Below are 26,389 nucleotides of genomic sequence, written 5' to 3'. Positions count from 1 at the left end.
ATCTTTGTAGTCCTCCTTTGGATGCTCTCTAATAGTTTTATGTCCTTCTTGTATTGTGGTGCCCCAAACAGCTCGCAGTACTTGAGGCTGAGGCGGCACCAGTGCAAGCAGAGTGGGACAATCCCTCCTGTTGACTGGCTAGCTTGATGCTCCCCTGGCTACCAGGACACACTGCTGGCTCATTCAATTTGCTGTTGACCAAAACACCCAAATCCCTTTTGTCCCCAAGCCTGTACGTACAGGCAGGGTTGCTCCATCCCATGCACAGAATCCATCTCTTGCTCTTGTTGAACTTCATACTGTCGGTGATCGCCCATTTCTCTCATTTGTCAAGATGTCTCTGCAAGGCCTCTCTACCTTCAATGAAGTCAGCAGCTCCTCCCAATTTAGTACCACCTGCAAGCTTACTCAAAACACCTTCAAGTCCTTTTGTCAAGTCCATTTATGAAAACATTAAAGAGAACTGGCCCTAAAATGGAGCCCTGGGAAACCCCACTAGCGACCTACAGCCTTTATCCCACAAGAGTCTCGCACCAACTTTTATTGCTATGTTAATATAACCACATTAGTTCATTAGGAGACTAAAAATGTCCTTCTAAACTCTGCTGCCAGTAATCAGATAATCCCTATGAATTACCTAATTAGTTACTAATCAATTTGTCACTTAATCATTTACATAGCTGTAAAAACCATCTCTGAGCATCTCTCTGCCATTTCCTTCTCTCTAATCACTGAGGAAACACAAACCTCCTGCCTCCCCCCAGACACGTCTCTTGCTGTGCACCTAGACGAGTGGGGTCAGAATGGGTGACTGCTGCAGGTAGGTGCATCTCCCACAGGCACGTCAGTGAAAGTCTAAAGATGCAGTTATCTCAGAATTTAACAACAGTAAAGTCTAGCTCCAAATCTGATAACCAACACTCGGATTTTACAGATAGATCACTTATCACATGAACCTACAGAGGAAAAGTATCCCTTAAACCACTCTCTTCTAAGTCACTTACTGTTTTATAATCTTAAAGAATCTTTGCTTTGACGTCTTGTAAGTAACCGGATACAGCAATTACTCGTAGCAATGGTGCCTAATAAGGATTTTTTTAACTATATCAGAAGTTAATTAACTATTAGACTGGCAGTGGGAAGGAGAGATTTGATAGCTGTGTACACAGGGAGATTGACATAGTTAACCTACAGTTATTTTAACAGCAAGTACAAACCACTGAACTCTTACAGACCTCCAGCCTGATTACAAGATCGGCACACTGTGTGGTTGAGGAAGAAGCTTGCAAAAGAACCTGCACACAGTTTTAGGCAATTATTCAGAACATCAGTGCTTGAATTGGACAAGGTAATTCTGTTTCCATTTAAAAACAAAAGGAAAAGCTTCATGGTCACATACCTCATTGCAACATTGCTGCCATCAATAACTATTGGCCTCAGGTTGTCACCATCCTCCGTCACATCCTCCTGCAGCGGAGATTCTGACCTCTGAGACTCTATGGAAGACGCTTCACGCATTACACTAGTGTTAGCATTAGTTACAGACTGATCAGTCTCAGTTTTATTCCCAAGTTTGACAAGTTCTCCCAAAATATCGTTTATTAAAGCATCAGTACCAAGTTTATTTAGTACAAGTTGAACCTGCTCTTCAGAGTAACCCAACTTAAGTGCAAACTCCAGTTTGGTTTGATATTCTTTCACCACATCAGGGGGCTTTTTGACTTCCTTCGGTACTATCTGAGCCTCTTCTATCCTAAAGTCTTGCAAGATTTCATTTCTTTTTAGAATATGAGGTTCTAAGCAAGGAGATCGGCACAGCTGTCGGTGAGTCTTAGGCAATAAATGTGATTCTGATGCAGAATTATTCAGTTTCTCTGAATCATTATCAGAATTTGTGCTTTCTTCAGAGTCACAACTGGAGCTTCCTGAAGTCTCTTCAGATGCCTCCTTGACTACATCTTCTTTCCTAGAATTAACCTTATCCATCGTTGGCTTCTCCGCCATCGACCAAGGTACAATTGCATTTATTTGTGTGCCAGTGCTCCCCACATAAAGATGGCCTAAGTCATGCCCCAGGTGATCCTTCAAGCCCATGAAGCTGCTGCATGTACTTGACTCCACTTTGCTGTTTTTCTTGTATTCCTGAATATAAAGTGTTCCGTATTCCTGAAGAGAGAACAAAAATGTTGCAACTGGTTACACATCTTACTTGTTTTGTATTTTCTTCCTGCTTCCTTGGAACTGCACTTACTGTCTCCCAGAAATGAAATATGACTTATTTTTTAAACATGGAAAACTTTTTTTGGGAAAAAACAACAAAAATTAATAAGGAATAAATGTAGGTAAGCTGACTAACAACTGTTTTCCGAATGTATGAAATGCTTTTACTTAATCATTTCTAGAAATGTAAAAGAATAAGAAAGTTTATATAGTTTATGAAAATAAATAGTTTAATGAAAGAATAGTAAACCAAACAAGTTTTTTTATTGTAACTCGGAATTCGTCAAGAGCTAAAGGTACCTAGGTATTTCTTCTAACTATAGACAAAACTGCAACAACAACAAAAAAATGCATCTATACAAGTACTATAAAAACCTTTTAAACTAAGTAGCTTAGATTCTCTGTTGAATAGAAATTAGCATAATACTAGATTACCTGGCTTATTAGGCAAATAGAAGACACTACCATAAACAAAAGTTATTAGTAACATAAAAATAAGAAACTTATTGGCCCTAAAATACACTATCGGTTAAACTAAATACACTCAAGCTATTTCTGAACTCTTTCATAAAGTGATAATTAAGTGAAGAAAGGCTAATTGCTCTCAGAATACTGCATTGCTAACATATATAGGATGTAGAGGCATGGATTGATCTAATGGCCAATAAAGCCAATGGAAATCCTTGCACTGATCACACCAGGCTATTCATCAAGCCAGTAAGGCAATGAAATTAAATGCTAATTTCAACTCTTGGACTTGACTTGTGCAAGCCTTTTGCTGGATCAAACTAAATATATCGAAAGAAGTCACATAGGAAGAATGGAAAAAAAAAGCTGCAGTTTTCTGGACTTTGTACACTTGCTGCACCAGTTTTTCTGGAGGTATTTTGTATAACAGTTATACAGAAGTTAGCTGCCCATTTCATCACAAAGATTACTTCCACAATCTATACTTCTAAAGATAGCTTGCGACCTCTTTCCCGTATTTTGTTCTTTTAGAAGAATTTAGATGGGAATTTTTACTAACTGCTTCAACTAAAAAAGGAAAAGACTTCTCATAAATGACAACGGTCAATATGAAGCAATTGTGCTGCAAGGTTACGATAAAATAATAATAAAAAAAAAACATAAAGGGAAGACTATGAAACAAAGAGTTCGTTCACACTTCATCTTACAAGGCAGAATACAAGAGTAAGATGTAGACTCAAGGGATTTCACTTGAACTTGACAAAGACAGTACAGACACAAACTTCATTAAAGAAGTTATATTGAGAAAAAAACATTATGCTAAGCAGAATCCCTTGATCTACACTAATACAAGTTACTGATACATCCCACAAAGAGCCAACATCTCTGACAGCAAGTACATTAACTCTCCTATCTCCTTACAGGGGAGCATTTAAGAATAACCCAGTGTTTTTTAAATACAGTGTACGTTCTTCTTCTAGGGATAAAGATCTGGGTGCACATGAGCAATTCATCCAGGCTGGCCTTAAGACTAAAGGGAATCAACCAAGGAAACCAGCCCCTGATTTAATCACAGAGCATCCCATAGGCACTTAATGCTAAGATATCATTGCTGGGGTGGAGATTTCATTAACTGAATAAAAAAAGTTTACCTGAGAGTTTTTAGTTATAATACATAAAAAAAAATCACCAGAAGCATTTCTGTATCCAGTGCCATAATCTGGTTAAGACGGACCACTAAAAATATTCTACTTTGAAGTTTTATTTTGATCTGGCTATTAGAAGGGAGTAAGGCCACAACATTCTCCCAAACAGCTTATCAAGGAACATTACGTTCCCTTAACTTGAAGTTTTAGGATTTCAAACCATACCACAGATCAAACACAACAAGAAATTAAGAGATGAACCTATCCAACCAGTGATTTAGTAACTAATGTAATGCACTCGATAGCACAGTGCTAGTAACAAATCACCGCGATATCCCAATAAAAGGATACAGTTAGAAAACCCAACGGTGTGGCCTTCATAGGACTGACCCCCCTCCCAAAAAAACAACAACAACAACAAAAAACTCAAACAAGGAAAACCTATTGGAAGCAAGGCTGCTAAGCAACAAGCCCTTAGTTGCTAGGATGCGCTCCTTTAACATACCATCATGAATACTAGCGCGGCAAAAGAATAATTTGGTATGAACAAAAGCCCATGAAAAAGAGTGGGACTTAAGTGCGTCTGGTTTCCCCTCGGAGAACAATGCAGCTGCCAAACCAATCTGGAAGGCCCGACATCATTGTTCCCCAGCCGCAATCTGCTCTGACTCGAGGAAGTCCAGTTAATGGGCAACACTGAAAAGTTGAGCTGGCTCATGTACCGCCGCCGCAGAATGCGCTCGGATAATGGGTCGCTGCCTAAATCCGTGTACTGTGAAATGTCATTTTAGCACTCAGCTAGGAGGAGAGAGAGGCTGGGTTTTGTTTTTCCTTCTCTCCCCCCCCTTGGAAGTGTGTGGGGGATGAGGTTGGATATTAACAGCATGGCATAAAGAAATCTTGAAGTGCCTCGATCACCAGGAGGATTTTGTTTGCTTAGTGTTAAAATAACACTTAAGTCGTTTTCCAATTCCTTCTTCGCTGAAATTTGAGTGCCTCACAGCAACTACAGTCATAACACCCTCCAGTGTGATTAAAAAACCTCATTGGCATATGAATATATCCGAAGATCAGACCTAATACGGAGCATAGTTGAGATGATTTGCACATCAACTACATACAAAAAGTGACCACAAGTTGAGCTCCGTGCATTGTTGGGAACGTATATATCACCCCCCCAGCACGAATCTGCTTTAAGTCTCCCCCGTCTCTCAAGGGTAGTTCAGATGAGGCATCCACTGCAAATCCCAAACTGAAGATTTCTGAAATAGTTGTGCTTAACAAGCAGTGTGCTATTCCTGGCATTTGGCCTATACCCTGCATGCAAACTGTACTTGTTTTCAGACCAATTTTTGCAATATCCGTGAACTTTGCACACTGTATTTGTGGTCAGCAGCATCTCTCTGAAATGCTGGCCTTGGGAGCTCCCAAGGTGATGTCCCTTACAAGAGCCTTCATTAGAACCATGAAAATCAGATGTCACTGTTAAATGCTGCTGGAGTTGATTATTTTATCTTGACCTGGTTAGCGAGGAGCAATATGCCAGAATCTGTTTTTTTGGAATTCAAATTCATTCAAGCACTAGTGTACCTAGATATAGCACAATGAAGGTCAAAAAAAAAAAAAAAAAACCAAACAGAAAAGGTCACATTTATTCAAGGAGTAACATCAGATACGAAGAACTCCTTACACTCTTTATTTACAAGGAACTCTCATTATGCACATAAGGTTTTGAAGTATGTGTGCTGATACAATGCAATATAGATAACAAAAACATCCACTACGAGTTCTGACTTGACTGAGTGCCAAACAAGCAAACAAAACAGCCAAAAAAAATCGTGTCAAGAAAAGTCTACAACTTTTGGTTATGCTGAGTAACATAACATGCTTTTATGTGTAAAGAAAAAAAAAATTGTCCAAATTGGGGGTTACCAATTTCATTATAGTTACAACAATGTAACTTTTAAGAACAAACTACAGCCTGTTTGAACCTAGAGCATCTCATGCTAGATTCACTGATAATGGCCCAAAATATTGTACTATTGAGTCATTTATGAAGCATAAATGTAATATGTTGGATGAGAACTGTGCTATTACATTGTAGAATTGCATTCCTTTTTCATTTCCATTTTCATCCACTGTTCTCCACTAGCTGTTAACAACAATCAACTCATTAATTCACAGAATATTTCCATTTCTCAGAGGAATGTGGGCAAAGAGATCATCTAATCTTTTAATGCATATTCTGAATATTATTCACTTACAACTGAACATAAGAAAAGTAGTTTAATGCAAATTTCGTTCATGGAGGAAAATAACAAGGAGCAAATGGCATGTCTTGTGGCAAAGTACCAGAAATTGTGTATTCTCAAAAGAATTCAAGAGTTTCTGAAGATGCATTCTACAGTGAAATAGATCATCTTGTTTTCACACAGGAAGTTTTTTTCTAAATCTTCTAAAAAGAAAATGGGAAATATTGAAATCACAGTTTGTTGAAACACTGTAATCACTTGTCACAAAGAAGTGCATAGCTGATCAGGAAAGAAAAAATGAACGTGTGTTACTCAAATCGTAAAGATACTGCAACAATGCAAATAAAATAATGAATATGTAATAAATACCTACTGCTGTAGTTTCTATGTATTTAATTACCATTGTATTTCAGCGAGTGCTGTTGTCTGCATCATTCCACCCAACAAAGGAAGGATGTCCCATTGAACAGATTGGTTAATGCTCTGGGGCAACAGATGTCTACTGGAACTGCAGGAGACCAGCAACTGGTGGCCTGCCCATCTTCTGAAAACTTTCAATAGACTCATGCATATGTTCACACAATAGGGCATGTGGTAGAAATGCAAACCTCTTTTTAACCCTTTTATATGCTCTCTTTCCCTCCCAACTCATATATGAAGGTCTTTGTTTTTTTGTTTTGTTTTTTTCTTTACAGGATCCTTGGAACACAGGCTCATGGAGTATATAGCGCTTGTTCTTCAGCCTAACATCCGAACTCAAAACATAAAACAAAACAGATTAGAAACTTTATAAAAATAACTGTGCTAGATTTGACACACTTATGAATAGCTTTCAAAGCACAAAAGCTTTGAATGGAACACGTTCCCACCTGAGAATATCCTAATGCTCTCACAATACAGTATCTCTGCACAGCTCACAATGGAGCTCTTCCTATTTTCACAAACAGAAAAACTTACCCATTGTACGGTACAAAACAAAAAAGTTTTCTTTATTCTTTTAAAAGCATTTTCTACCTCTCAGAAATTAAAATAAGCAATAGCCTACTTGCAAAAAGAACGTCAAGACCCGTAACTCAAGGTTGAAACCTTCCCTTCTCCTCAAGGGGCCAGAAGGAAATTCGTTCTATGGATGGGTACTGCCTACCATTTTCAGGTTCTTGCAAACGCACCGTTTCTACTGCTTTTAAAAGTTCCTTAACAGAATGCACTGAGCTAGAAGATGACTCTTTAATATACTTAGTCTTCAGATAGATTTTTTTTTTTTAAAGAGATACCCAAAGTGTGCAAACCTCATCTGACCCAGACGCTAGCTATGCTGTCAGAGCACAAACTGACCTGCTGGAACATCAGAAAGGCGAAGCGTCCCATTGCTGCAGAGAGAAGCCCGTATACTTACGTTCGCTGGGAAACACACAGACATTGGTTTCTTGTAGCTGTTCCAGAAGCAACTCCTTAACACGATTTCAGCTGCAGACTTCAGGCTAGCGAGCAGAACAATGAATGGATGAACAGATGGACCCGCAATGTCTTTGCTTAACCTATTACTGAGCGGAAGAGGAGCCAATCACAACCCGCAGCGCTCACAATTAGTTGGCCGGGCAGATGCAAGGCAACCTCCCCACCCTGCATCAGGTTTGGAGGTTTCTAAGATAAGCAAGTTGATGTCATTCGCAGGGTCTGCCCCGGGCAGCATGTGTATTAACGAGGGGTATGCAGCAACAATAGGCCATACAAAAGAGACTAGCAGGCAGCTGCTGTATGAGAGCCAGAGTCATTAGGGAGCAGGCTGCCAACAAGAAACACCTGGCTTGGGCAGACTTCGGCTTCTCCTCATTGTTTCTAATTCATGAAACAAAGAAAAGGAATTATTTTTTAAGTAGTAAAAGTTGTGAGTTCCTATGAAATTAAAAAAAAAAAAAATCACTCCCGAGGAATATAATCTCTTCCATCACAGAAACTAAAAGTTTTTTTTAAGGAAAAATATTGAGGTGAAATAAATCCATCAGTAGCTATGCGTGTTCCCCTTCTCTTGTTAGCGAAATTAATCATATCGGTACATTGTGCAAGGAGCTATGAAAGGAGCCCACACTAGGCACTGAAATGTATTCAGAAACCGCTTTCTGAATTTCCTGACACTTTTGTGCATCAGTCAGTAAGTGTAATAAATTTGCATTTATACACAGCTATAACAGTACTTGTGGACATTTTTCAGTTTCAGCAGAAGGCAAAACTGATTAAAGTAAACTCACATAATATTAATACATGCAATAATGCACATTTTTATGCAATGGCAGTGAAACAGTAGGGCACTTGATAGAAAGGCAGCAAGAAGCACCCTTTTGTTCTGGCACCGCTCCTGTTTGTAACAGGACTTCTCTCCCTGTTATTTCACAGGCCTGTTCTGGATGTCAAGATCTTTCTGCTCCTTTGCAGTGATGAAATATTTGAACAGAAGTCAGCAGCTAGGCAATAGCCAGCTTCTCCTGTTTTTATTTTGACTGAGGTAAGCCACAACGATAACCCAAACCCAAACTCCAGTCCTGCTCCCTGCACTGCCCAATGTTCCAATCCAACAGGCCCTAAAACAGCAGCAAGGTTTGATGTCTGACTAAAAAAGCAGAGTCATACGGCCTTCCAAATCAGAAGCTGCCACGGCTGGTAACCTCAGCACAGGCAGCTCAATGCAGAGAAGCACGCAGCCTTGCAGAGATTCTACATTTGCAAACATTCACCTGAAGGACTGCTGGAAGAGCAAATTTTCTGAACTTCAGCATCTGTACGTGGCTGAAAGCATGACTGAAAACCACAGGGTCAGCTGTCCTCCTCCTCTGCTTGGGAAGACAGGCGACCTGCCGGGAAACTTCAGCTGCGATTTAGAAGAAGTAACGAAGGCGAACAGGTTTGTGAGGCCTCTCTGGGTGATTTCCCAAAGCTTTACGTGGATGTTAGCGATTCAAGGCAGTAAACGAAACCACACTCCATCACGCTACCACCTGATGACTTTACCATACGTCCAGATACGAAACTGAAGATCGGGACCCCCAAGTTTAGTTCCTCTGCACTGTCCACTAAACACTCCCGAGAACAACAGTTGGCACCACTATTTTGGGGCTTTTGAGTCGGCGGCAGGAGGAGACTCCTCACTAATTTCTGCCACCGTGAACACAAAGACTGAGGGAAAGCTACCCACGAGCACAGTGGGAAGCCTGATCTCCAGCACTGGATTAAGCCTCTTTGCAAACAGCGAATAAAAGCAGTGATCTGAAAAAGCTAATCAGTCCCTGCTGTGGTATTTAGACTACCTCAGTTGCTAGTATTGGATAACGTTAAGCATGTTAAAACTTCTGTAGGCAAAATAAGAAGCCAGTCCACTTCCCCTATGCCCAAGATCTGCCCTTAAAAGCAAGCAGAATCACTTGGTAGTCATTAGTTTAATATCTCCCTGATTAGAGCCAGGCACTTCTTCTGTGACACCAGAAACGCCTGTTTTGGCAGAGGGCATGTGAGCCACCATTTACATGCAAACTGAGAACTTCCCGGCACAGAAGTGGTGTCCTTATGGCTCCACACACACAGCTAGGACAAGAATATGATCGGGCTTGAAAACCTACCTTCAAAATAAGGGTGTAAGTTCTGGAAGTTTATTTGCTAAGATGGGTCCCCTCAATGTCTTCTGCAGTAGCAATAAGTATAACAACAACAAACAAACAAACCACACAAAACAAACAGAAAAACCCTACACCACAAAACAACTTCCCATGCTCCAACCGCGTCTCTTGTGGGCACCAGGTCTGAGCGTCGGCTGCTGGTAAACCTTCGTGCTAACGCCACGCTGCTGCCCTGACTGTGACTAAACTCGGGACAATCTCAAGACTTGTGCTATATTGTTTTATTTGCATAAAGTATTCTAACAAGCTGCAGTTGCATGAATTAAGAAAACATTTTTTGCATGATGTCAGTTCCGTGACCCAGCTGCCTGGACTCGAAGAATTCTCTCGGCTCGCCCCTGAAAGAAGCTGTGCTGCCGAAGGTTTACAAAATGTCAGATCATCCCATTAAATCATGTTTGCAATGACAGCACAGCATTCATATTAAGGTTTTAACCAGTACACTAGGCTTCCTACTGGGATTGAGGGGGTCAACAAAGAAACCTCAGTAAGAAACAATGTGGATCTCCTGTCACATCTGTGACGGGCTACAATAGAATCACTCGAAAGTACACAGCGCAAACGAACAAAGAGCTCTACTTCTTCGCTAAAACCTGCAAATCCCATAACTTGACTAGCTCAGCAACCTCCTCTTACCTCATTTAAAATACAAAGAGTCACGAAGTTAAACCCTGTCGCCAAAGTACAGCATATGGCAGCTCTTCAAACTTCTGACCTTTCAAGAGGGGGAAGCTCCCAACACCTACTTCTTGTGGCTCCCACAGATCCCACAGCGTACGGCGCTCATCGGGTCTCTAACGCCACTTGGCTGAGCAGCAGGCTAGCCCAAAATCGTGAGCTGGCTGGAGGTGGGGGGATAACTCGGACTCAGAGGCAGGGGTAGGATGCTGTAGGGGTGCAGCCTCGGCTGGGAGAGGGGTGGGAAGGGAAGAGTCCCCTCCTTGGGAGGATCTGAGGGACCATGGCAGACAGAGCTGGAGCACCTAGGAAATCTGGACTGCCTAGAGAGAAGAGCTGCTGCTTTCATACAAACCTTGACATTTCAAGCACAGAGACAAAGCCTTTAAAAAACCAGAAGTGATTGTATGCAAGCATAACGAGTGGTCACTCTGTAACTCCCGGGCTACGGTTGCAGCAATTAGATGATTTGCCTACCAATGCCTTTCATTTCTTTTACTGTAGAACTTTATGCTAAGTCTCCAGTAATAACTGATGTATTTGCAAGAAACTGAACAAGTTAAATCAAGCACATAACACTGCCTTTATGAAACTGAGACAAAGGTTGTATACTAAGACAAAGCTCACTGCTGTGCCATTGCAAAATATCCTACGTTCACTGCTGTACTTGGAAGCTGCAAGGGAAATGCTTTTATTCCAAACGATGAGGTGGAAATAGGTGTTCAAGACCAGGCTGGATGGGACTTGGAGCAATCTGACGGAGTGGGTGGCATCCCTGCCCGTGGCAGGGGGCTGGAACTGGATGGTCTGTCAGGTCCCCTCCAACCTGGGCCATCCTATGGTATGATGCCACGAAATGCAGCAGAAATTCCTCTTCACCAGTCCGTGTCTTGAGTGATGCCAAGTATCTCAAGCTCAGCACTCGGAGAGAAGGATGCTTAGGTTGGAGAAATGGTGAAGTGGTACTCTAGACGCTATCTACACGTGGCCACAAAACAAACAAACAAAAAACCACCGCCACTCTTACAGCCACACAGAGAACTAACCGGCCAGTAAAAACCCCCTAGAATTCAGAAACACAACCGATGTTATGATAAAGATGAGTAATGCTCTGCCTAGAGAAAATAGCTAGCCTGCAAAACAAATATTTTTAAAGCATCAATTGCATTTTAAAGTGCAATATGGTTTCTCCATAGGAATATACATAAAAACACCTTCAAATGCAAAAAACTGAGTGGCAAAGAGTTACTTTTATTTTGGAAAGACAACTAAAGATGCCTGTAGTTATCCTTTAACAAGGCAGGGATGCGCTTTCCACCAGGCCATCATCCTAAGAGGTCAATGAGTTCCCAGTGTAAGCCTATTAGATCACCAGTATTGACAGCATGCAAGACTTGAGCAAGCTGTTGCTCAATTCATCACATCCTCTAATATGTTTTAAAGAGAAGAGCAAAAACTTAAGCTTTTTCTTTTCCAGAAGTAGCAATTATTTCTTTGCTGACCATGCAGATGAACAGCTGCAGTCTTTCCTCATCTGTGGGTAGACAAAGGCCGTGACCACAGGCTGTTTGCCATGAGATGACTTGGTGCCCACATGCAGCTGCCCCCAAATACTGCTGCCTGCTTAAGGAGGCCGACGGGCTCGAGCCCAACCAGCCAGCTGAGCAGAAAGCACAGAGCAGAGACACTGCAGTCACCCCACAGCCCCTCTGGGCAGCCTGTGCCAGGGCTCCGTCACCCGCCCAGCACAGCAGTGCTGCCTGGTGCTCAGAGGGAGCCTCCTGGGTGCCCGGCTGTGCCTATGGCCTCCTGTCCTGGCACTGGGCACCACTGAGCACAGCTTGGCTCCGGCCTCTCTGCACCCTCCCGTCAGGGATTTAGGGACATGGATGAGATCTCACAACCACATCACACATGACCACACCTGCATAAATAAAGCAGTGCTTGCACACACACACGGCACAGCCACAGAAGTCCTGCTTCCAAGAAGAGTAAGTCAGGTGACCAGAAATTCTTGGTGTTTTGGGGAAACAGATACACAAGAGCAATCCAAACTGTATCAGGAAAGTGTTCTCCTTTACGGGATGCAAATGTAATTTCACCATTCCCACTGTTTGGCCACTCAAGGTTTAATTTCGCAACCATGCCTGTAGAAGAGGATCCTTTCACTCCCTGTTCAGATACAGCCATGAGTAAAACCCACCAACCCTGCGGACATTGCTTTAGGATTGTTCCCTCAGTTACAGTCTCCTGAGGGAGAGGATTTTTTTTTTTCCCCTCTTAAAAAAATGCAAATATCATGGAAAAATACAACAGCTGCCACTAGTGCTGAGGGTAAGTTCAGAAGCATTCTTTAGAAATGCACTGTAATCTAGTATCTTGTATTTATTTCTGCTCTTTTTGGTGATGCAAGAATATGTTGTTATTAAGGAAATTACCCGGATTAAAAATCCTTTAAAAAAAAGGACAGAAAAATCACCTGTCTGGTTACCAAATTCCAGTCTGTAGCCACTTAAGGGTCTATCCCATTCTACTTTTACACAGCTTGCTAAAGGAAACCAAGAAAAGCAGCTTCCAACCTGCGCCTTCCAGCTCTACCAGTCAGTTTTTCCTCCAGATTGCAAACCACGATGTCGAAAGCCCCCTGCCACGCAGCAGGGTGGCTGCTGATCAGCTGCTCCCATCCACACCAGGGCAGCACGGAACACGCAGGTTTCTGCCACAAACTGGATGACGACAATTAGTTTAAGATCATTGCCAGAGGACATCGTTTCATTCCTTCCTTATTTTGATTTATTTACTCGTGAATTGAGGCAGAGACACCGACAAACAAATCCCTCTGGAGAGGAGAGAGGAGTTTCCAGCGGTACACGTTGGGGATTCGATCTCTTCCCACTTCCAGAATGAGTCACGCTGTCTGGGTGCTTTCTGAACGTGAAAATCTGAACTGTCTAATTAACTTTCCTTGTGACAATATTGGGCGGCCAGACAATGCCTACAACTGTACAAAGTGTACGCCGTCATGCTTAGCAAAGTACTTTTATTCAAATTTGTTCTGTCAGAAGAAAATCCGCTAACAAAACTAACATGGTTAAGTGGGGAAAAAAAAAAAAAGTATTGTCTTCATTTAAATACAAATTTCAGAGACTTCGCTAGTCAACCTAACATCTTTTATCTGTGCCATGCTATTATTAAGAGTTTGAAAGGAGTGTCAGAGGAAAATAGGCTTCTCAAACTGTCTAGCGACACGGGCAGGTTGTGTTTCAGGTCATGCTGCTGGCAAGAGAGCTCCTTAATCTCCAGGGTTCCTGGACAGAGTTCAAGGTGTTGGTTGGACTCTGTGTAGCCCTAAATGGCTTCACAGGGCTATGCTTATTTGAGAGACAATTCCTGTGCCTGTACCACGCTGCTCCAGTTGTCATTTTGGACTGGAGCCTTCTCCGAGGGAGCTGCCAGCAGCGGATTTTCTGCAAGACTTTCAACTTTACAATTCACTCTCTACAGGGATGAAAAAGCCAAAAACAACATGTTAAGGTTCAAATTTTTTACTCAGATTTTTAAAGTAAAGAATTAAGAAAGAGAAAGCAAATGTGGTTTGTTGAGACACACTTGGTATATAATTCTTCCCTGCTTTCTGGGGAATCTTTTAATAGCACTGACAAGTAGAAACAATAGCCAGATCATATAGTAAGCAGCTTACTGTAGCTGCAAACCCAAGTTCAAAAAGAAATAAAGAGGAAATAACTACCCAGAGATCAATCTGATTACCTGTCATCTAGGTAAGGATTTTCTTCAGATAGCTGTATCCCAGAACTCAGGAGAACCCACCGGGAAGTCCACACACTAAGCTGCAGACACCAATCTTTGAAATCCTAATTTTACATATTAATAAAAGTTTGGCCACTTTTGTTTAATAACCTAATATATCAGAAAGAGACAAACCATCTGGTAGTGATTTTAAACAATCTTTGTAGGAGTTCAAAGTTGCAGATTCATTTTGTTCTAAGCTCAGAAGGTTGCAACTTTTAAGTTAGACATGAACATTGCAGACCAGGTTTCCTCTATGTTTAGTCCCCACTTTATCATTTTATTTTTAAAGTTGGAAAGCAAACCAGATTTTTGTCCTGTGAGTGAATACCTGTGCATATTCCTTCATTAAAGTTAATACATTTTGATTCTTTTTGGCTCCCCAAGCTCACATTTTCCTTTCCTGAGTTCCACCCTCATACACTGAGTGATGCTGCGTTTAGAATTAAATGATTTAGCTTGGAAGGGATCTCCAGAAGTCAACTAGTTCAACAAATCCCACAAAACTCAAAGCAAGGGCAACTACAGCAGGTCGCTCGGCACCTTTCCCAGTCAAGCTTCCAGTCAATTTCCAGGGCTGGATATCCCACAGCCTCCCTAAGCACCTACCCAAGCGTTTAAATGCTCTCATGGGGAGAACATTTCTCTTTATGGCTAGTGAGAATTTCTTCCCTGTGACTCGTGACTGCTGGCTGTTGTCCTTCTGGTCCATCCCTCTACATGGAGCATTTCTGTCTTCTCCACACCCTCAGGTTATACAGCTGAAGAGAGCCATAAGACTCCTGAGCCTTCTCTTACCAAGGCCACAGAAATTCAGGTTTCCCAGCCTCTCCTCGTATGTGAGGTATTTCAGCCCCCTGCACATCCCTGGAGCTGCCTTCTGGATTTGCTCCAGTCAGTCCACGTCCCCCATCCTTCAGAGACCAAACCTGGGCATGGCGCTCCAAGGGTGATGCCCTGAGTGCCAACAAGAGGCAGACGACCACCCCGTGCATCTGCTGGCTGTGCTCTTGCTAACGCAGCACGCTCGGCCTTAGTACCTATTTCTGCAACGTCATCTTGAGCTTCACTTTCCACAAAAGCCTTCCTCGTCAGCAGATGAGCTGAACTCTACTCACAATGCCTGCTGGAGGCATCTGCTTCCAGCGCTCCCCCAGGCACACCGCTGAGTGCTTCCAAGCTGCACACGAGCAATTCAGACTGCTTTCTGCTCACAGAGGGCAGAAAGATCAGTGTCAAGATGATGACACTTGTCTCATGAATGAGTTTGCTCACCTGAGGTCCCTCTTGTACACATCAACAGGTAACTGATCTGTATGTGCTACCCTCTGAACCCAGCGAGGGGTTCTCATCAGCAGAGGAACGAAGCCAGAGCCACCTCTGTGCATCTGTACTGCCTTGATGGAACTAAAAACTCCAGAGCTTGGTGTTTCATACTGTTCCATGTGAGCTACAGGCTGCTACCACGGCCTCACAAAACTTTGGAGCTGCCAGCTTTGTGAAGCAAATCAGACAGAGGCCTGTCACCAAACGCTGAACAGAACCTTATGGGGAGGCCACACACGGGACTAACAAAGCCAAAGTGCAATTACGCTGAGTCTTGGAAAAAGGCTGGCTGCCCAGCTCCTCGATGCAAACACACGCTCCATTTCTGTGAGGAGCTACAGTTTAATTTCTCCTACGTTATAAGGGCAAAGGAAGCTTACCAAGTTCCACTCCTAACACAAGGGATGGCCCATTGGGAGAAGAAGGCAGAGTTCAGAAGAAACAGTCCAACTTTGAATGAGTTTTGGAATTAAAATCAAGCTGCAGCTAGTGGGCACCACACTTGTGAGCCACACAGCCTCTTGCTGGAACCAGATGAAAGCTCTGCCAATGCACACACGATATCAGATGTTATTTTCCAAGCAATGGCTACCATAAGAAGCTATTACCAGACAACTGATCAAGCGGATGGGGAAACAACAGCTGAAGCAGAAAACTCTGATTTTAATCTGACAGCAGCCAGCGCGGGCTGTAGCTCAGCAACAGCTTCAGGAAGCCCAGACTGCAATCCGACCGCGACAGCGCCGGGAACAGCAGCTAGCCCAACTCACAGCTCAGCTGGCGGCCCGGCGAGGGGAGCAGCAACAACCCTGGAGCAGCTGCTATAGAGACTCGTGAACCCAGGTGCACTGCCCTGGGCGTTTGTAAATCACAGCCCTTCCCCAGCCAGGAGAAACCATTTCCAGAGGTGCGTCTGGCAAGACGAATCATATGTATTGGAATTATGGCTGAAGGAGAAATTACCTCAGGTTTATAACTCAGTTGAGCATTTTGAGCTGGGGAGGGCCTTAGGGGATGTTGCTGCAGTCTGTGAGGCCCTCAGACCCTCCACTTTGATGGAGAACTCCATGAAAGCAGTGATGACACTTTACCAGGTAAATATCTCACCGAGGATGAGGCTATGCTTCGATGCCTTGTGCAGGAAGGAGTAGGTAACTCCGTGGGTCAAATAACTTCACAGATGACGAAGGATTCGGAGCCCTATCAGAGACAGGGCACCAGTTATAACTAGGAACGCAGAGAGACAAGGGTTTAAAGATACCAGCTACTTGTGTAAACAGAAACTTGCAGAACAAAAGGAAGCTAGGGAAGTAATTTCTATTAGCGCAATTGCAATCTGTCCCTTCTCTGAGCCAAAACCACCAGATTTAATTAGTCCTAAGATAAAAGGACCAAGTGACAGCAGAGCAGTAATTTTCAACTCATCGCAAAATCTCAAAGTTTCATGGCATTTTCCTTCAAGAACTGATCCATTGATTTCTCAACTTAACACATCACTTTTTATAGCTCATATGGGAAGACTGCTCACAGAAATGGTCTTTCAGGAACTATCATGACAGTTTTAGTCAATTACCAAAGCACTCAAGGATTTCAGCCTCTTGCCAGCCTCAGAGCTTGAGCTACTTGCAGCAAGCAGACTGCTTTTCAGGTATTTGCAGTAACTTGTGTCACATGTGCTGCCGAACACCTCCAGCTTCACTAACTTCCCCAATCTTTGGCACCGCTCTGCAACTTTCAACCACCTCCTAAGACATTCCTTTCATACCAAAAGAAATTGCTGTATTTCTTCCTCTGGGAGGATTACTAATGACCATTAAATTCTCCTTCACTCCCGACCACTTCATGTCTTGCTTTGTCTCTTCCTCGCTTTTCCCTGCTTTTCTCAAAATACTGACTTCCACATAAATAAAATCCCTCCTCCTGAGCACAGCTTTACTTTTCTCTCTATCCAGACTCAATAAAACTATTTTATGAGAATGCATTTTTAGTTTGTACAATTTTGCTGAAGTTTTATGCCTATTTATCCTGAAAGAACTCAGACCCAAATCACTTTGGCTTAAAAACAAAGGTGTTGGGAACTATATTTTCGGAAGGTGTATGATGTTTATTCATTTAAAGGACAAGGGACCCTGGGGATGGTCTAGCATTCTGTTCTGCATCTGTATCTACCTACATGTATACATAAACAGACATCTTCCCTCCCAGGGAGGAGGATGACGAATGAGAAATCTTCAAGTGTTACACTGGTATCATAAATCAAGCAAAAACAACCCCAACACAGCCAGGCACTCAGGAGAGGTAGTCTGGAGCGTGACTGTGCAGTGAGCCTGGCAGAAGGAATCCTGCAGTTGCAGAGGGCAAGCTGCTTTTCTCCCTGTGGCAAACTTCAGAAAGGTTCTTGTCTGGACCTTTCCAGCTGGGACTACAGATGCACAAGTCTGCAGATTCAAGCAGTCTCTTAAAACATTCTCCTTCTGCAGCTGTGGTATAAGAATGAGTAGAGCTGGAGTTTACCAAAAAGCTGAAACAACTCCTTAACCAGGGAGCACAATATCCTTGCAGAGTGGCAAAGTGTCAAGTCCAGTTCTTCATGCTAAGCAAAACACAGTTTGAATTTTTGGTAGTGCAAGCCCAGCCTTTTCACACAAGAAACGTGATACAGCCTGAAGTAATCAATCCCAAAACAGGTAAAAAAGGGAAATGCCTAGTTCATCTAAGCAGAAAGCCCCAAGGTTATGAAAACCTTCATCAGTTTCTGCTCATCAATAAACAACACAGCACAGAACATGCTTTTTGACACAGCCTCTGGATGCTATATAACAGTATTTAAAGATGCAGCGCTTTAAGGGGGAAACCATCCATATGGTATTTTCCCCCTCTAACCCTGCAGAGCTGCCTATTCCACAAGATACGTAGAGGAAAAACATGGAGAGAGGGAAAAAACATAAAAGGAGGAGGGGGAAGAGAAGGAAAATTTGAGAGATGCCTCATAACTCTAGCAGGAAGGCAATTATGAGCAGATTACAATTGATTTTCTATCTGCGTGCTAACTGGAAATGAGCAGGGGGTAAGAAAAATGACTCCACTTCTTGTTACACCATCTTACCTCTGCTGTTCTTATACACTACTTCACACATACAAATTAGTGACTAAAAAGCAGTAAGTGTCAATTCTTTCAAGCATAAAAAAAAAGAGTCTTGTTCAATTAATGGGTTACTCACTTCAAACATATGGCAGTGGTAGTACATTCACTGTAAATATTTAGCATGCTTGAAGACGGGAGGCATTTTAAACATAACTGCGCAGCACACAGTAAGAAATATCACACATAACTATACGATAACTTCAGTCCAAGGACTGAAACACTTCAGTCTTTTCACAGAAACAGCTCACTACGGTCTACGTACAACATCTGTTTCTTCTGGTACCTCGGATATAGTTTCCAGTACAACAAGACACTAAAAAAGAAGTGCAACCACCTTCATCACTAATAAGGCCACTGGCCAGCTGCCATGGCAACAAACACTACGGAAATGAGTGAAGGAGGAAATATCTCCTGAATAACAACAACAAAAAACCCACCCCTATCCACTACTTCCTAGCTACATGCAGGACATTGCTTCACCAAACAGCAGAAGCAACAGAATAATATTTACAGAACAGGAAAAAGGTAAGTTTTACGCCATAACCTGGCATATCCCATTTCCAGCCTTCCCTTTGATTACTGTAACTCTCTACCCCCACCTCTTTTACTACTGTCATTCTTTTTCAAGTAGCTCAGCTTTTAAGAATTAATTAAAATACAGGCTGAGATCCATGGTTAGTAGCGGAGGCTAGACAATTCAGATTAGGATCTGTTATAATTAAAAAAAGAAAAGCATAAGCAGTGAAAAATCCACACAGACTTGGAAGTACTGTAGGGTAGGTTTTTTTTTTTTTTTTACTATAATTATTTTTTCCAAAGTATTTGTTCAAGCCAGAAGTCACAGATCTGATGCAGAAAATACTGAACAAGACTGTGACCTCATTAATGTAAGAAATCAACCTAAATGACATGTGCCCTTTCTATCAAGCACTGAGTACTTTTTTTTTTTTAAAATCTGTAGCCATTTCTGAATACAACAAAAACTGACCTGAGCCAAGCAAGTTCCTCATTTCACTTCAAGTTGTCTTTTAATTGTCCTGTTTCAGCTTGCTTAAGGAGTATTTTCATCTACGTGTAGGATATGTAAGATGTCAGTGAAGAAAATCTTGTAAGGTTTTTCACTTACCTATGTAAAATTAAAGAGCAAATGGTTTCATCAAATATTGAACTGAGCCTCCAGTCTTTTCAAGTCTCATCAACTGCTAGCCTAGTTTCCTTCAAAGAAATAAACAGCACTGGAATACCAATAACATTTCAAACAGTTGGTACAATCCAGAAAAGCGAGCAGTGAAATCACTCCAGTGGACTGTTACTCAGCTCACTGTTCAGCCTAAAATGCACAATACACACAGATGAGTCAAGTCTAGATAATCCTTCATGCTCTGTCTAGTTGAATGTATAGGGCTGGTTTTTAAATTGCATACCTTAAATAAACTCCACTTTTCTTTGCATTTTTAAGTCCACATTTCTTTAAAGCTTTTCGAGTTGGAGATGCCTAAAAATTCTGGGGGCAGTTCTGTCTACCAGGACCTCATAAATTATAGCTGCTTTTCTAAAAGGTTCAAAAATGGTAATGTTTATTGTATGACCACTGAGTAACTGCTGTCCTATAGATGTCTAGTGTAGCAGGAACAGTGAAATGGGCACATTGGACTGAAACCATAAATATGGCAAGGTTTGTAGGGAGATGAGATTGGTTCAACTACCTCCACTAGAAAAAAGAAAGTTTTTGAATTCGCGACACTAATAGTTCTAATTAAGGAAAAAGAAAGGGAAGGGAGAAGGCAGAGGAAGCACATTTACCTGTAGAAGTAATGTAAGCATACTAAAATAGCAGTGAATTTGTTTTGGACTAGGATAAATTCTCTTCAAAATGACAGCACGCTTGAATTCTGATCGGTTCACTACCTCACACTTTGTCGAGGTGGAATCTCATCTCAGAGCATCCTCACACAGAAAAGAAAAAAGAAAAAAAAAAAAAAAGTTTGTTAAGCTTTCTCTAATGCTGTCCCAGAAGAAGCGTGACAGTAAGCTCGTAGGATTGCTCTATGGGCACATGCCAGGTGGCAAAGCAACGGTGGAGGAGGAAGCATCCCGGCACTCTGCAAACCCAGACATGAATGGTTTATTTTTTTTTCCAGATCAAAAGACTGTACAGCCAGCACTTTCTTAAGCACGTTGTTAATTGTGTAACACGAAGATCCCCAGTTATGAACCACGGCTCCACTGTGCAAACACAGACCAAGAGGGCAGGACGCAGCACTTTAATGCTTCTCCAGGTGAAGCGAGACCCGATATTTAGCGGGATGGCTTGACGTGCTGAAGCCAACTTTCAGCAGTAATATCCGACGTGGGCTACCTGGCCTTACCAAAGGCACAGGACTGCCATTCGGGCCCGGCTGCTGTCTGTGGGTGCTGCACTCACACAGCAGCCGAGTTTCCTCGCCCGAGGGCATTACAAAATAACGTCAGGGTGCCACAAACGCAGCCGTACATGCCCGACGTTACTCATACCTGTCTGCAGAATCAAGTCCAAAACACACAGGTGAATGGAAATCATTATTATATTTTCCTTTCTGAAGAGAAGCTGCACCTGGAAAGGCTGGGCTGGACCTGGCCGTGGCTCAGGCGGTGCTCTCTGAGGTGGCCGCCTGCCGCGGCTCTGCCTGCACAGCCACAAGCGCGGAGAGAAGCCCCCCGCCGCCCTGATTTATTAAAAATAATAATAAAAAAGGGTGACGGCGGGGCGAGCAGAGGACCCGAACCAACTTTCCAATTCCCTCCGGGGCTCCGAGAGGAGCAGGGGCACCCCAGGACCCCCGGGGCTGAGGGACGGCGCCGTCTCCTACCTCCACCGAGCTGCTCCCTCCTCCTCCTCCTCCACCTCCTCCTCTGCCGGCCGGGCGACCTCGGGGAGGCGCCGGGGGCAGGGCCGTGTTTACCCGCACGCCGGCCCGGCCCCGGCAATGGGCGGCCCCGGGGCCGCCGCCATGGCCGCTGCCACCGCCCCCCTCTCCCCGGCCCCCCCCCCCCGGGCACCCACCTGGCCGCCATGCGGGGCGGGGGGCGGCTCGCCCCGCCAAGGTCGCCGCCACCTCGCCCACCGCCACCGCCCGCCTCATGGCCTCAGCCCGCCTGGCCCCCGAGCCCAGCCGCCGCCTCTTCCTCTTCCTCCTCCTCCTCCTTCTTTCTCCTCCTCCTCCTGCCGGGCGGCACCTGCCGGTGGGTGCCATGGTGCCGCCCCCCAGGCACCCACACACGTCCCCCCGGTGCTGGAGGGGAGGCTCCGTCATGAAGCCCCCCGTGATGAACCCTCCCATGATGAACCCCCCCGTGATGAAACCCTCCGTGATTAACCCCACTGTGATGAACCCCACCGTGATTAACCCCACCGTGATGAACCCCCCGTGATGAACACCTCCCGTGATGATGAACACCCCCCGGCCATGGCAGCAGCACGGCCTGGGCTTGTGGTCCTCCATGCCCACCCAGCTGCCACCAAGCCACAGCTTTGCGAGCGGAGCCTGCTCGTACCTCGCTGTCCTGGTCTTCCCAGGCGGAGGAGCAGGGCTGGGAGAGCTCTTTGGCAAGGACGGCAAAGGGAGCCTGTGGCGGAGTTGGTGGAAAGCTCAGTTTCCGTCCCATGTTCTAAAACAGGGGGTGTTTCCTCCCACCCCGCTGTTGCTGCTGTGGAGATGAAGTAATCCATCTACCTCGCGCCATCCCACGGTGCCTTCTGTGTTCGTGCAGACGTGGCTGCGCGCCAGGGAGGTGGTTAGAGGAGATGAATGAAGCGCCGATGTTGTGGTTGTGGCTTGCTAGCTGGCTGAGCGTACACACGGCACGACACAAAGCCACCGCTACTCACAGGCGCAAAGCGTGTGTGTAAGCGTTACTCACGCACAGAATCAGCCAGGTTGGAAGAGACCTCCAAGATCACCGAGCCCAACCTCTGACCTAACACTAACCAGACCTCCACCAAACCGTATCACTGAGCTCTACATCTAAATGTCTTTTAGAGACCTCCAGGGATGGTGACTCAACCATTTCCCTGGGCAGCCTGTTCCAATGCCTACTCGTATCCTACTACTGAAGTTTGTAAAGAATTCTTCAGGCACCCAGCAGAAAATGTGCTGCATTTCTGAATTTTGCATGTAATAAACCCTATGAAGAAATATCAGCCTGAAACGCCGTTCTTCAGGTTTCATTTTTCCAATAAAATGTGATAAATTTACTTGACAGAACATTCTAGAGAAACAGATCCGTGTCACTTTCCTGTATATATTTCAGTAAAGCTTCCCTCATAGAACTGACAGAGTCTATAAGCAGGATGGCATTGTCTATTCAACCCGTTCAGCACAAGATCTGCTCAATTTCACAGTGTATCGCATCCCCAGTTTGCTTGAGCATGATTTGGGAGGTTCAGCTTGGTGCAAGGGGCTGGCTGTGGTTTACTTCTTGGCTGTGCAGAAAGTCTGAGACCTCTACTAAAAAAAAAAAGACAATGCTTGTACCCTTAGTCCCAGACATGCTGATGCTGTTTCAGAAATGTCAGAGTGGTGTCCAAATGCAACTAACAATATTAATTTTGAAGAGGAAATTAGTGAAAGCAAGACTAAAGAATTAGACACTTGCAATTCCACTTTGCTGCTTATTATGGAAGGCTTTGCTGGTGATTGAGGAGTGTATGAGTCAGTTAAAAGCACTGCGGCACTGAAGAAAATGATTCGTAATTATCAGAAGAGGGAGAGACTTGAATTGATTTTGAAACTACTTAAAGTCACAAGAGAGTTTCACATTAACTTTTTCCTTAGTAAACTCTAGTTCCCAGTGAGTTTGTCTAAAGGATCTTTTTGACCTCGTCTCCTCTTTCAGATTATGTAAACCTCCAGTACCTTTGTAACTGATGAAAATGTGTTCACTGTAAGCATGAGTTAAGTTTGCTCAAACGTTAGCTTAAATGAAATGAGCTGCTTGATGTCACTGGATTGCTTATTGGCAAAATCCCATTTCCTCCCTATTGACTTAAGTAGCAAGTTGCTTCCAAATTAAAATAGAAGTGTGGGAGTCAGAATCCAAGATTTTTCTGTCCCATGATCGCAACCCCCAAATATAGCAGCAGTACCTGGAAGGGAACGTTGTAGGAGTTAAAAGTCTTCGTCTTGGTAGGACAGTCAGGTGCTGGGAATTTATACGCCTCCAGAACTTCCGATGCCTCCCTTCTCCCTCTGAGTTTGCTTCCCCATTACATGCTCACTGTTCTTCCCACACCACTGTTTTTCAGGTTTTGCTGAAACTCAGGACTTCAGTAGCTCGTCCGGGACTTTCACATGTTGCACAACCCTTTCCTGGTACGTAAAGGGAGGAAAAAGTTGTTATTAATAACTGACAATGCACTCGTGAGCATAATCAGTGCTTAAAAAAAGAGGGAAAACAGGACCAGCTGCCCCGTGCTGGAACCAGAATCTCCTTCATTTCCAGAATCTGTACTTACATCACTATAATGTAACAATACAGAATCAGATAAGTTTATAAACAGTATGTTTTCTGTGAAACCATCTGTCTTCCTGTGCATGTTAACTCTAATTTCCCTTGTCTTTATGAATCTCTGTTAAGTCAGGTTGGCTTTAGCAACTTTGCATCACAGCTGCCTTTTTTTTTTTTTTTTCAAATAAAAAAAATACATATTAATATTTTCAAAGTTTGTTTACTTTTTCAATTGTGCTGTGCATTTATTCTGCCATTTCTGCTCTCCCCATACTAGCTACGGCTGTTTTCCATGACTTGAATATTTTCTGCTGTTGGATAGTAAATGCCTCTTTCATTCCTGCAGTTGTCCAACAAGCTGCCCTCTAAGTGAACCTACTCACCCTCTTAACCTGGGAAACCTGTGTTACGTGCCTTCCTCCACACCACTCCACTTCTTTGATTTAGTCCCTGCTCAAAACTCTTGATCCGGCTTGTTCTCATCAGTTGTGCCAGAGCAGATAATGGATTTCAACAGAGTGATTGTTAGTGCTTGCTGACTTTATTTTATAACTAACTGCTGCTTTACTTTCAGATCCTAAATGGTAAGTCTATTTCCTGCTGGCCACCTGCTTCAATATTTTGAGTACCTTTTGCAAGTAGACCCTCATCCTTTCTTTTTTTTTTTTTTTTTTTTTTTTTTTTCACTAGAACACAATTGTGGTCCCTGGTTCCAAACTGGCATCCTTAAAACATCTAGATGATTCGTCAGCTCTTGCTTTAGCCTCCCACTGTCATTGTTTTCCCTTTTCAGCCACCACATTTTGTCCAGTTACTTTTTCATCTCAGATCCTTGTGCTGCTTCTGCCATGATTTGCGTAGAAAAGCCTACATACTTGCTATGACAAAGCTGCTACGACAATGTACATTTTGTTAATTTATGTTACCACAGCAACTGAGTCATGCAAAGATGTAATGTCACGTTGTTTGATACTGTACCTTCGTATGCTCATAAAAAGCTAGGGAAACGGGGTCTGTGCAGAGCTGCTGTGGAACTGGGGCTGAAATAGTTAGATAACCATACCTACGGAGTAGGTGTCAAGGGTTTGTGTCAAAACGGATGCACTGCATAAGATCCTCTAGGAATCTAGATTTGGTTCTGTTCAGTTCTGGGAGGAATTACAGACATGCTGGAGGAGGGGGTTAGGTCTTGACAAATACAAAACTGGTCTAAAAAGCAAGGCATAACTTGGGGGGAGGGGGGGGGACAAAAGCAAGCTGCTTAATGTAGACAGGTATTAAAAACTGCACAAACTCAGGAAGAAGAACAACTGGTGAAAAATAGAAATAAATCTGGAGTCTACTGTAAGTCATGAGCTTAACGTGAATCAGCAACGTGCTTTTGTGGCAAAAAATTGTAAACATCCCAGGAAGATGTACGTGTGGGACGCGATCCATGCGGTGTGCAGTATTGGTAGGACATCATCAGAAGGGTTGGTTTTGTGCACCATAGCCCAGGAAGGATGGGAACCAACAGGGGACAGTGCAGGTGGCAACAATAACAAGAAAAGGGCTGGGAAGTTGAAAGGAGCTGGAGCTGTTGGACTAAAGAAAAGAGGGCAGTGGAAAGACATGCTAAGAGTCCTCATGTACTTAAAAGGCCATTGCAAAGAGGAAGGGAATAATCTATTCTTGGTTGGTAGAGTAAGATGTAATGGATCTAAATTGCATCACGGAGGAAAAGCTTTTTTAATGGTAACATTAGTGAGGCACAGCTTTATGTTGCGGGGGGTGTAGTAGTGTCTCCATTACTGGATGTCTTTAAGGATGTGCTGGACAAGTAGTAAGTACTATTGATCTGGCATTGGGATTGGAAGATGGATAAGGTGACTAATCCAAGTCCATTGCAGAGGTATTTTTCTGTGATTACACGTACTCGCAGGCTCCTCATTATTCACCATTCATTTATCCAGTCCCACTGTACATTCTGTTTTCTTTTCAAGTAGGATCCCCGGTAATTCCTGTGCCCATTGGAGGGCAAAAAAAATGTTTTGCCCCATTTTTCTCTCGAGTATAGTTGAAGACCCAAGCTCTTCTCATTTTCTTGGCAGCCTGCAAGAGACACGTGTTGGTGACTTGTACTGCAGTGAGCTGCCGAGGTAACTGATAATTTCATGTGAGTCAAACATGCAATAAAAATTATTTAGATGACTG

General features: G+C 43.4%; 1 protein-coding gene across 12 annotated transcripts in view; it reads right to left on the bottom strand.

Moving 5' to 3' along the window:
- The window catches only part of ZC3H12C (zinc finger CCCH-type containing 12C), a 45,792-nt gene extending 23,423 nt beyond the window's left edge, over positions 1–22,369 (bottom strand). The window contains exons 1-6 of one of the 12 annotated variants that reach the window (XM_068670630.1): positions 21,753–21,874; positions 20,513–20,656; positions 19,698–19,835; positions 16,528–16,764; positions 7,482–13,929; positions 1,400–2,166 (exon numbers count right to left, since the gene is read on the bottom strand). In XM_068670630.1, the coding sequence (XP_068526731.1) occupies positions 1,400–2,166; positions 7,482–7,505 (791 nt within the window). In that variant the 5' untranslated portion in view covers positions 7,506–13,929; positions 16,528–16,764; positions 19,698–19,835; positions 20,513–20,656; positions 21,753–21,874. Of the gene's footprint in view, positions 1–1,399; positions 2,167–6,485; positions 7,446–7,481; positions 13,930–16,527; positions 16,765–19,697; positions 19,925–20,512; positions 20,657–21,558; positions 21,719–21,752; positions 21,904–22,243 lie in introns of those variants that run through there. The other 11 variants (XM_068670641.1, XM_068670649.1, XM_068670714.1 and 8 more) reach the window with 11 other exon arrangements.
- Between the last annotated feature and the right edge of the window lie 4,020 nt (positions 22,370–26,389).

The sequence above is a fragment of the Anas acuta genome, chromosome 1 (assembly GCF_963932015.1).
Source record: "Anas acuta chromosome 1, bAnaAcu1.1, whole genome shotgun sequence".
Classification (NCBI taxonomy): domain Eukaryota; kingdom Metazoa; phylum Chordata; class Aves; order Anseriformes; family Anatidae; genus Anas; species Anas acuta.
Note: the sequence above shows the minus strand (reverse complement) of the source record. Positions and strands in the feature narration are given on the sequence as shown.